Here is a 12,713-nt window from a genome sequence, read left to right on the forward strand (position 1 = left end):
TCTGTTTTTCCTGTTAGGACGACTGTGTGCGCGCTTTAAGATTGGTTTCAATTTTCAAAACATTCTTAGAATAAAATTTCAACTGTAAAAAAGACCGTTCAATAAATTAAGTTTCCGCTTAACGCGAGGTCTAGGAAAGTCTTTTGTAGCTGATCTTTAGTTTGGACCTCAATATTATAAATAGAATTGCAACATAAAACAAATGTGAAATAAACAACTCAAACCGTCAGATGTTACACCTAAGATCTCAATAAAGAGCATCAAATTGTTACAAAGCATATATTTGTTTCTATAGTAAGAAAGATAATCCCAAAATCAGGATACACTCAATCTTGCCCTAAAATATTGATGCTTCTTTGGATGCAGAGATATCTTAAATGCATGTATACACATTTAGTCCTTTCTTTCTTCCGTCCCTTCGGAGTCTCAGCTTATAAATTCAACGACATACACAAATGGCTGAAAAAACTCAGACGTATAACTAAAGATCAGCTATTCTCCATCGGTGTTTCATGCTGGTACGTACAAAAAGAATGTTGTGCAAGCCTTAACATCTTCGTCGAGTAAAAATACCTATTTTCAAGTTTGTGGATCCAAAATCTGGAAGATGACAGACTAAGCAGCTGCTGCTTCCTCCTTCTTGGCAAGCTGGTTTTGAATGTGTTGAGGGACAACGTCAAATTTGGCTAATTGCATAACGTAAGATGCACGACCCTTTGTCATTCCTCGCAAGGTACTAACGTAATTGAACATCTCTGCTAATGGAACTAAAGCATCCACCACCTGCACCAATTATATTACATCCATCAGAAAGAAACAACAATTTATCAAATGCATATTTTAACATATGCTTATTCTTCGCAATTGTAAAATATGACATGTCACGATACCTCTAGACTAGAGGTCATTTTGAAATTTGATAAAGCTACATATCTTACGAATCTTCATAAGATACACCATCCGTCCCAACTTTACATGACAATCTCCGAACGGATATGGAGGTTAAAATAAGGGTAAATACATAAGCGCCCCCTTAAACTTGTCCAGTTTTTCCATTTAGATACATAAACTCGGTTTAGAACCTATTGAACACCTAAACTCTTCCAGAAGTGTTCCAATTAGACACATTTTTATGAGACAACCAAAAAATATGCTTGTGTGAAGTGCATTTCACATGCAACGGACATGGCAAAAGCAACCAATGAGATAGCGGCATGTCGTTTTGATTCCAAATAATAAGGAAAAAAATGAAAAAAAACAAAAAGCTCTGTTCCTCAAAATATTCAATGAACTTTAGGTGATGCATCAAGACAAAAAAATGTTAAAGAAGATCTGGACATGATTTTTTTCAAAAAACCTGGATGAAATTCTTCACCCGAAATTATCCATGAGAGAGCATGAAATGAACTTCTAAAGAAAATTAAGAAAGCAAGCATTAAGAAGTAATTTCTGTGGAGAAAACAGGTCAAATCATGAGCTTTGAATGCTTATTAAAACCCGAATGATTTTTTTTTTAAAGAATTGGATGAGTGATTCAAACCTGACAAAAACGGCAACCGAGGGAAAGCAGGAAAAGGGGATCATGGATTCCAAGAAACCAATCTCAGGTTGTTCTTCTTCAAAATTATTGGAGAAAATTGCAACTGAATCTTGTGGTGTTGGAATTGGAGAAACTAGATTTAAGTTTTTTTGGGAAGTGTTTCTAATGAGAAGTGGGTTTGACAAGCCAGCCATGGAACCCGCCACCGGCCTTGAAAATTGCCGGTGAGATGGTCGACATTCAAGCAAAACCGGTGGAAAAAGAAGAAATGGAAAAAAGAGAGAATTTTTCTCCAGGCACTGAACACGCTCAAAGAGAGGGGAAGACATATACTTTGCCATGTCAGCAAAATGTGTCTAATTGAAATATCTTTAAAAGAGTGTAGATGTTCAATAGGTACTAGCCCGAGTTTAAGTGTCTAAATGAAAATATTGAGATTTAAACTACGTAAAAAGTACTACAAGTCACAATAATTGATAATTCAAGATATCCAAAAGACATTGAAAAAATCAAAGAAAGACTCGTTTGAATCTCAAATTTTGAAAGTGTCACATAAATTGGGACGGAGAGAGTAGTATCTTTTTTTAAAAATTCACTTAATTCATGCACTACTACTGTATGCATGCTGGATTATTATGTGAACACTACAAAAAGTGAAGTTGGAAGGTAGGTGCAAGCATAGATATAATGAGTAGATTGATGAAAGGAGTCCACGATCATACCTTGAGACCTCCCGGTTTGTCTCCAAAGCTGTTGATTTGACCTCTCCTTGAATTAAGGTCACCAATCACATCTCCTAGATGTTCTTCTGGTGTTACTACTTCAACCTTCATTATGGGTTCTAGCAATTGTGGACTAGCTTTTCTCATCCCTTCCCTAAAAGCTCCCCGAGCAGCCAGCTGGAATGCCAAAACACTTGAATCCACATCATGGTAAGAGCCATCTACTAGCACAGCACGAACATCAACAACGGGAAAGCCTGCCAGTACCCCGTTACTCATGCATTCTTCTAATCCCTTCATAACACCTGGAATATATTCTTTTGGCACTGCACCTCCCTTGATTTCACTCTTGAATTCATATCCACCGCCTGCTTCCATAGGTTCAAACCTTACTGTGATATCAGCAAACTGTCCTGAACCACCAGACTGCTTCTTGTGCACGTATTTCACTTCTGCGTTCCTGGAAATGCTCTCGCGGTAGTTTACTTGTGGAGCTCCAACATTAGCTTCCACCTGTCAATTGATAAGCAATGTTACTAAATGTAAGAAATCTTTCAGTTCTACAAGGCGTTTACTGTAAATAAGAATGGTATGCAAAAATAACTGCTTCTGAGTGTGTTAAACAAGCATTTTGCATATATCACATTAAGCAGTAAATAAGAGTAATAGTGCAAGTAACTAGAAACTGCAATGGCAATTCCTCTGATAATAATATGAGAAAAAATAGGTTATTTTCCTTTTTGGGGGTTTTTGTAGGGGTTTCCAGATACATACCTTAAATTCCCTTTTCAGTCGATCTACAATGATCTCAAGATGTAATTCTCCCATTCCCTCGATAACTGTCTGGTTAACCTCCTCATCACGTGAAAAATGGAAAGACGGATCCTCTTGAGCCAGTTTTATTAAGCCTTGCGCCATCTTATCAATGTCTGCTTTGGTCTTAGGTTCAATTGCAACCTTTATAACAGGATCTGGGAAATCCATGCGCTCAAGCACAACAGGCTTCTCGGGATCAGACAATGTCTCTCCTGTAATTGTATCTTTCAATCCAGCAAGAGCAACAATATCACCAGTTAACGCTGTCTTTACATCCTCTCTGCTGTTAGCATGCATTTCCAGAAGTCTGCCAATTCTCTCTTTCCTGCCTTTGTTTGCATTCAATACATATGATCCTGCAGTAAGCTTTCCTGAATATACCCTGACAAATGTGAGAGACCCGACAAAAGGGTCATTCATGATCTTAAATGCCAAACCAGTAAATGGTTCATCATCACTTGGGGCCCTCTCAATGATCACTTCGGGGTTGTCAGGGTCGGTTCCATTCATGGGTGGCACGTCAACTGGAGAAGGCAAATAATCCACAACTGCATCGAGAAGTGGCTGAACCCCCTTGTTCTTGAAAGCAGAGCCACACAATACAGGGACAAAATTGCCAGAGATAGTTCCCTTCCTGATCAACTGTTTGATGGTTGCATCATCAGGTTCAACTCCTTCCAGGTATTTCTCCATAACATCATCATCCAATTCAACTACGGTCTCAATCATCAGTGCCCTATATTCCTCAGCTAGCTCTTGAAGATCAGCAGGAATGTCCTCATAGGAAAACTTTGCCCCTAATTCTTCTCCGGACCAAACAATAGCTTTCATCATCACAAGATCAACTAATCCTTTGAATGTATCCTCTGCACCAATTGGAATCTGAATTACAAGTGGTTTAGCACCCAAGTTTGTTACTATCATGTCTCTTGTTCGGAAGAAATTAGCTCCAAGACGATCCATCTTATTTACGAAACATATCCTTGGGACTCCATACTTATCAGCTTGTCTCCAAACAGTTTCTGATTGAGGTTCCACACCAGCAACACTGTCAAACAAGCATATGGCACCATCTAAAACCCTAAGGGCACGCTCCACTTCAAGAGTGAAGTCCACGTGACCAGGAGTATCAATAATGTTGATACGATGCTTGTTCCAGAAGGTGGTAGTAGCAGCAGAAGTAATTGTAATCCCCCTCTCTTGCTCTTGCTCCATCCAGTCCATTGTGGCAGTTCCCTCATGCACTTCACCAATTTTATAGTTTCTGCCAGTATAGTAAAGGACACGTTCCGTTGTAGTTGTCTTCCCCGCATCTATATGAGCCATAATTCCTATATTGCGATAGTCCTTCAAAGGAACTGTTCTCTTCTCCTCTGCAGATAAATAAAAGAGCAGCACATGAGTTTATGTTCCAGGAATGATACACTCTCTAGACCGAATGAACCCTGTATAACATCTATGTCAGCAGACTTACGAGTCAACACTAACCTAAAATATATACTCATCTCCCAAGACATAGTGTTGGTAAACCATAACTCTAAAATAAGTGTCTACGGTGTTTCTAATCATTGACCTTTTTTGGGAAAATGAACATCAAAATAAGTTCTTAATGCTCAATGCTATTTTCCTTGAAATGCATTTAACAGCGGAATCACCATTCCCTAGAGTTGAAATTCGAGTAAGAAAATCCACAAGAGAACTCAAAATAGACACCTTCAAAGATTAAGTACTATATTATTACAGTTATCCATACTAAAGTTCCAACCTTTATTTTCTTTTCCACTATCCAAAATTAATTGTTTCATTTTCCAACCTGTTCATGAATATTCAAAACAAACCTCTTTTGTTCTCCCGCAAAAAAGACCTTCCTATTCTCGAGCCTAGTTTCTCCAATTTATTATGTTCTCAATCCTAATTACATTACACATTATAAAAATCAGTAGTTATGGCAATCACATAAAATAAAATGATCTCAGTTTCTCACTTCCAATCAATCAATTGTGTATCATCCTAACCTAGAAGGAGTCAACTTTATAAATATTTTGTATCCATTCCATTCATTAATCATACTATTCATTTATTTATTGAACAGTAGAGAGCCAACTTGCGCCCATTTCAATTATAATACTAGGTACCTACATCCACAAGATGGTTTCTGGGTAACTCTTTTCACAAGGACTTACGTAGATTGTTGAAATTACCTAAGCTTTTTAGCCTATGTAGGTTCCCAACCCTGGCCTCTCATGGTCTTTATACTATCTTCATTAACCTTTTCAATATAAAAGCAATGAAAACAAGAAAAGCAAAACTCTTGCCAAAAAAAAAACAACCTATCCACTCCCACCACCACCCAAAAAATGTTTATCTTTACAAGTTACTCATTTATAATTTACACATAAAATTGAAATTTTTGATCCTCTAAGCAAAATTTGATACCTTCAGCAGCGGCCATAGCTAAGACAGTAAAGCTAACACCTCTCACCCAAGAAACCAACCTATCCACTAACCCCACCACCAAACAAATGTTATCTTTACAAGTTACTCAACTATAATTTACACTATAAATTTGAAATTATTGATCCTCTTCAGCAGCAGCCATAGCAAAGACAGAAAAGCTAAGACCTTTTACTCAAGAAACTAACCTATCCACTAAACCCCCCAATATTTAATCTATCTTTACAAGTTACCCATTTAAAATTCACACCATAAACTGAAAATCTTGATACTCTAGCATAAAAAGAATTGAAATTTGATACCTTCAGCTGCAGCCATAGCAATAACAGAAAATCCATTCTTTCTTGTTTTCTGAGATAATCCTAAGCTTTTAGAACCATTAACAGAGAACACTCGTGAGCTTCCAAAGAATTCAGACATGGAAGCAGAAGCAAGTGACTGTAGTTTAACACATCGATTCCTCCGAGAAGAAGCGACCCGGTTGGAAACGGGTACGGGTCTTTGAGACCCATTAAAGTTACAGAGTGAAGAAGCAGCAGATGACATTCTTGTCACTGACTCTGCTGCCATTTTTTTTCTCCTCTGTTTTTCTGGTTTAGTGTGTGTGTATTTGTACTGGTTTATATTGGTTTGGATAGGGAGTGGAGATAATGAATAGAGTTTGAGGTGTGAGAACTTTTGGTGATATGGTCATTTTGAGACCTTTGGTTTTTAGGTTATTTTTGGACTATGGGATAATATTTTGAGGCCTAGAAAAAAAAAATCTTTATTTTTAGTAATTTGGTATGATTTAGATTGTTTTGTTAGACATGGAACAATATCCACAACATCCATTTACATCAAGTTGTGTTATTGGGAAAACTTAAGATATTGATAAAATTAAAGATTGCTACTTTAAACTTCAGCTATCGATAATATGTTTAGGATTCTTTTGCGAGCAAAATTAAGTATGATGATCAAAAGTTTGATCTTAGTTGCAATTTCAACTTTGTATACTTGATGTTGGTCATAGAGTGACTAACCTTTTAATTTTTATATATTGTGATTAAGATTTAAATAGTAATTTCAATATTGAGTATATGTGTAAATGTGCTTTTTCATAAGAATAACTAGACCTAGACACCTAGTTAAAGGCCTTATTTGATTTGATTTTGATTTTAATAAAGAAAACGAATAAAAAATCATATTGAATCCAACCACCAAATTATATATGATTGTGCTATTCGTTCTAGAGTGAAACATGTCTAATTTGGTGTTTATGTAGATTTGGTTTATTTTGTGTTTATGTAAATTTATTTGTAGCTTTTTTAAGAGGAACAGAAAAATCAAAATGAACGCAAAACTGCATATGACCCAAAAATCACAAATGAATTCTTAATGAAACCTTAGTCTCATTGCAAATAAGGCCTAATTGTATTTTTCATGGGCCTAATTGCACTCAACAACAATTTTCAGGACTCAATGTTTTTGATACAGAGCCCATTAGCAGTAAACCTGTAATGTCTTTAATTTTAGTAAAAATTAGGCAAATGAGTATAAGAAAGAAATTACTTCCTTTCCCTACTCTTTCATTAATTACCAAAAATCCCTTTTTTAGTGTTTTTCGGATACATAATATAGCAGTGTGGATACTTAATATAGCAGCGCGGATACTTTAATTAATAACGGGCGGATACTTAAATATTTAAGTTGTTAGCAGCACGGATACTTAATTAACGGACGGATGCATAATATAGCAGCGCGGATACTTTAATTAATAACGGGCGGATACTTAAATATTTAAGTTGTTAGCAGCACGGATACTTAATTAACGGACGGATGCATAATATAGCAGCGCGGATACTTTAATTAATAACGGGCGGGTACTTAAACTAATAAAGTATCCGGTTAAGTTGTTGGGGGAAAATAAGGGATTTTTGTATTTTAGTAAAAGAGTAGGGAAATATTGAGAATAGGTAAAGAAGTGTTGTGTATTTAAGTAATTTTTCCTTAATTAGCCTAAAAATAAAAATAAAAATATTTTTTTCACAGAGTATAAATTTATATATTTAAATTCTTAGATCATGATGAGTTTATTTAGTCTATTGATTTATGATGGATCAACTTTGTTACTTGGACTAGTCTAAATCAACTCATCATCAAAGTCACTCTAGTCCAAAACTCATTTAAACGTCTGATCATAGTATACTACATGCATAGAAGAAGAAATCTTAGCCCATCATCAATATGATTCTCCATGTCCTTATATCAAACATGTTACATATTTTTTTATTTTTTCTTTTGAACGATCAGAACAAACATGTTACATATAAACTTCAAAAGAAAGACATTTATTTCATGAAAATTGGATACAACAACAATTAAAAAGGGCAATTACTAGCCTCCCTTCTAACCAAATAGAGTAAAAAATATACTAGTAGTACAAGCATACAAATAACAAAATACCAAACACATAGAAAGAAACTACATATTTGACTTATTTGCATTGGAAGTTCTTTGGGGCATATTTGCCACAGTTGTTGAGCAACAAGTTGAGTGAAAGTGGAACATTTAGATTAATTCCCAACACATTGGCTTTAAGGGCAGTGCAAAGGCAAACAGCGGCATCAAGGTCAACAAGTCCTTCAATTAAAGAGCAACATTTAGTCTTGGCTGGGCTACTTCCAATAACAAGGTGCAATAAGTCACCCAATAAATCGGCACAAGCATTTAGCTTTAGTGTGTCCTTTGGGCACTGACCCTTTGATGATGGGGTGGAGGGGGTAGAGGGGGTAGGGGTAGGGGTAGGGTAGTGGGGTTTGGGGTGTGGGGGTGGTGGGCATGGGACATTTGTGGAACTAACCATAGTGAAAAAAAGAATGTTCAATGTGAGAACAAGGGCAATTGAGGATGCACCAAACTTAGACATTTTTTCAAACTTAATAATTAGCACTCTTCAACAATTGAATGTGGCTAGCTAATTAGTAGTGAAAATGCTGTTTCCTTGGTATTTGAAATGAATGAAATGAGTGGCTATTTATAGGTAAAATTTATGATTTTTATTATTAGAAAATTGAAAGAGGGCAATGTGGATAGAGAACACTGTGTAGTCAAGCAGTTGGCAAATCCAAATTGGATACTAGTAATATCATTGGATTATAAACTTACTAAATTGTATTTTTGTGGATTTCATTAGTTGTCTCTATTATTATATATATCTTCTTCCTCAAAGATAAATTACACATCCTTTATTTTCACATGGGATTTACATTATTCTCTCTAATTATTTGATCAATATTGTTCTTGAACATGCTCGACTTGGATCTCATGCATCAAGATTAATTCTAAAGTTTGGAAGCTGGTAGTAAAAAATTGCCTGCTAATTTTTTGAGTTTAACTCAATAACACTCTGTATATTATGGTCATCTACTATATTTTATAATTAATATGTTGTAATTTAAGGCAGACTCGTTATTGTACATTAACTTGAGATCGCTATATGAAATCATAAACTTCAAATTCTGAATTAGCTTCTATATTGCGAGCCACTAAAACAACGCATCTTGAAATAATGAGACACTTCCTTCGTTCTCCTTCGTTATGATTTATGGTTAAGGTATACAAAATTCAAAAATATCCCATTAGGGGGTAAACCCCTTTGAGTCAATGCATTCATTCCGTTTTATTGGAAAAAAGAATTCGAAAAAACATTGTTTTCATTAAGAATAAACGTATTTGTACAAAAAGTTGAATACTCTCGAAAAAAATAAAAAATTGTCACATTTTATTTTTCGAAAATCAAATTACATGAACTTTGATCAACACTATAAAATGTACTTTTTGTCATATTGATATGAGAAAAATTATAACTTCATAATACTTTTTGTATAATTATTGAAAAACTAAATTTAAATTTTAAAATATTAAATCAATCTAATCTAATAAAGCTTCGAAGAATCAAACTGAGTCTCGAAAAGAAAAAATGTGATAACTATTTTGAGACGAAGGGCTCGTAAAATACTCAATTGTCATCATTTTTCTCTTCTGTCGAGGAAATTGTGTGGCCTATATATGTTTAGTTTTTGATCAATAATAAATGAACGAAGTCAATATTAGAAGCACAATATGGAAAACGAAAGTTATTAGGAAGAAAAATAATATTCCTTTGGGTCAAAGTGTGAATATAGATATTAATGTTCTCAATTAACTTTATATCTATTTTTAGCACTATAATACGTGTGGTATTGATAAATGATAGATCGAGACAAAAAAAAATAAACACAAATATTGACAATTTATTGTCAAAGATGCTAATACAATATTATGCATAAGCTGCGCAATAAGTTCCTAGAAATTCAACGAAATGCATGCGATTGGACAGTTTCTTCCATTTATTCATTTTTAGGAAAATAGTATGATATACCCCTTAATTTTGCCATTTAGAGTTGATATACCTTCGTTATGACGGTGGCTTGTATATCTAATGATACAAATGACTTACATATACCATTTCTTCTAAAGAAGTGAAAAAAATATTTTAATTTAATCTTTAATTATTTTTTTGACAAAAATATAATGGTATATACTTGATCCTCCTCACACATTTTTTTTTTTTGACTTTTTTGTTTCAACAACTAATTTAAATTTATTATTTTGATGGTCAAATTTATTTATGTTTCACTAATTTTCTTGTGAAATTTATTATAGATGCTCCATTTTTTAATTTTATTTTTACAAATACAAAAAACCAAATTACAATATAGTTGCAAAAAAAAAAAGTTTTAAATTTTTCTTTCCACTAAAGAATGAAACAAAAAAAAAGGAACAAGAAACTCGAATAATGATAATCAAAGAAGTCAAAAAAATAATTTTTGTATGAAAACAATTAAAATATACCTTAAACTTTGTTAGAAGAATCATGTATATACCCCTACATGAAAGAAGGATCATGTATATACCCCCACATGAATTTTTCTAAAATTTGAAGTCAAAAAAATAAATTTAAAATTATTTTTTTCACTTATGTTAGATGAATATATGTGAACTCCTTTTGTAACGGTAAAGGTATATGTAAGTCATTTGTATAACAATAAGGGTATATATGGGCTACTTTCATAACGAAAGGTATATCTGTTCTAAATGACAAAGTTGAGGGATATATCCGACATTATTTTTTTTGTTAGGAGATTTCGATGATTCGACATTTGCTTGGTAAAGAAGAAAAAGTTCCATTAATAATTTTGTTTGATAATCAATTAAATTATATAAAAGCAAATGAATTTAAAATTTATAATAATTGGACGGACTCAATTATAACTTATTGTTGAGTAAATATTTTAAAAGGTCACCTAATATTAAGCAAGAGTAGTAACTCATTTATTATTTTCAATCTATTTTGATCAAACCATCCATTTGCCACTCATTGCATCTGTTGTATTTTTTGAGCTGCTTGAAAGTTATAACCCAAAAAGAAGAAATAGTTATTTTTCTTCTCTAATAATTAGGACATTCAAGCACATAGAGTCACAATGATCTTAGTTATCTTTCAAATCGGACAAAGTCAAATTTAAAGTTTATGAATTGAAATCTTACTAAATACATGTATATATTCATTAAATTTCTTTGCATATATATAAAGTTTAAACTAAAATTAATTATTTATACTTAAACTGAATCTCAAGGGTTAGACTAATTACCATCCAGATCATGCATGGACATATATAACAATAACATATATATTATTAAAAGAATATTATACCATTAATTGTGTTAGCCACATAAGAATCAGATTTTGATACAACGACAATTAACAAATTCATAATGTAATCGCAAGAAATCAAAGGAATAAAAAAAAGGCAGGACATCACACTTATCATGGGCCTCAGTTTTAGACAGCCAAAGTCCTAGCCAGGATTCATGGAGCAGCACACAAAAGGCATGAACATTCAAGATGGAGTAACACACAGAAGACGATGAAATTCAAGCCAAGCAAAGCAACACTTAAAAAAGGAAAAAGACAATCTGCTAAATCAATCAAGGAAGAATATATTCTGAAGATTTCGTAGATCAGCCAAGATCACAAGGAGATCATCCATCAAAGTAAGAAATTGATTTGCTCATGCACATATCTGATATGGACAGGACTCAACAAATCAATTAAAATAAATTAAGGACTCAATCAAGGATTCTTGATTTAAACACCCTTGGGTTTCCGTAAAAGAGCACTCCTCCATATCTATATAAACCTCTCTTAGCCTAGATGTGAAGTACGCACTTTACTTGAACTTGTACTAATATCTTGTCTTTCATAAAAGCATTGTACTCTCGTGAGTATACAACTGAAAAAAGAAAAGAAAGAAGAAAGAAGAAACCAAGGGTAGGTTATACGAGTTGAGGCTGTGTCAAAGTAAAAGTTCTGATTTGCACATCAGACAAGATTTACAGTTGAAATATCGTATACCACCCAAGTTCTATTCAAGCTTTTAAGGAAACCTTGAAACCCAAGGGGACGGGAAGTAGGCACCACATCAGTGTTCCGAACCAGTATAAATCTCTCTGCATTATTTACTTACTGCATTTATTATCTCTGTATATCTGATATCTATGTTACTAACTTGCAGGTGAGTCGACTGACTAGGAAGTCGACTGAAGGAATTTTAATTCAACCCCTCTTTACTTTCAAATTGGTCATTAAAAAAAATCATGTTGACATTTTTTAACACCGAAAACTATCGATGAATTGTAAATCATTGTGGTAGCTTATAAATAGAACAGTCCAATCGTGCCTCAATGCCTTGATATTATTCTGTTTATATAATTATAAAATCCATATCATTATTGAAGTTCTTACATATATGATTGAATGTTGAACTTTAGGTATAGTGCTCAAGTTCTGTCAATTTTATCTGAGATTATAAGATTGAAAGCTGATTGAACCTTTCATATTAGTGCGATGAATTAAAAAATATGATGTCTCAATTTAGTAGTAAATTCTAATTTTGCTCATTATAATACATAATATTTATTTATCAAACCATGTGGTTTTAGCCTCTTTATTATATAAAAAAATATGTTATACTCTTGGATTATTTTTAAATCATACTATAAACAACTAATATGGAGTAATAAATAAAAACAAGCTTAATACAATACATAGATATAATCAAATAATCTAATTTTATATAATTCATAAAAGTACACAT

At 33.4% G+C, this 12,713-nt stretch overlaps 1 protein-coding gene across 1 annotated transcript; it reads right to left on the minus strand.

Moving 5' to 3' along the window:
• Window positions 1-153: 153 nt before the first annotated feature.
• LOC102584198 (elongation factor G, chloroplastic) lies at window positions 154-6,223 on the minus strand. Its single transcript, XM_006355436.2, has 4 exons — window positions 5,835-6,223; window positions 3,037-4,451; window positions 2,263-2,775; window positions 154-783 (listed from the first exon to the last, which is right to left on the minus strand). The coding sequence occupies exons 1-4, from the start codon at window positions 6,100-6,102 to the stop codon at window positions 616-618; spliced, it is 2,364 nt and encodes a 787-aa protein (XP_006355498.1). The 5' UTR covers window positions 6,103-6,223; the 3' UTR covers window positions 154-615.
• Window positions 6,224-12,713: the final 6,490 nt, after the last annotated feature.

The sequence above is a fragment of the Solanum tuberosum genome, unplaced genomic scaffold (genome assembly GCF_000226075.1).
Source record: "Solanum tuberosum cultivar DM 1-3 516 R44 unplaced genomic scaffold, SolTub_3.0 scf00201, whole genome shotgun sequence".
In the NCBI taxonomy this organism is placed as follows: Eukaryota; Viridiplantae; Streptophyta; class Magnoliopsida; order Solanales; family Solanaceae; genus Solanum; species Solanum tuberosum.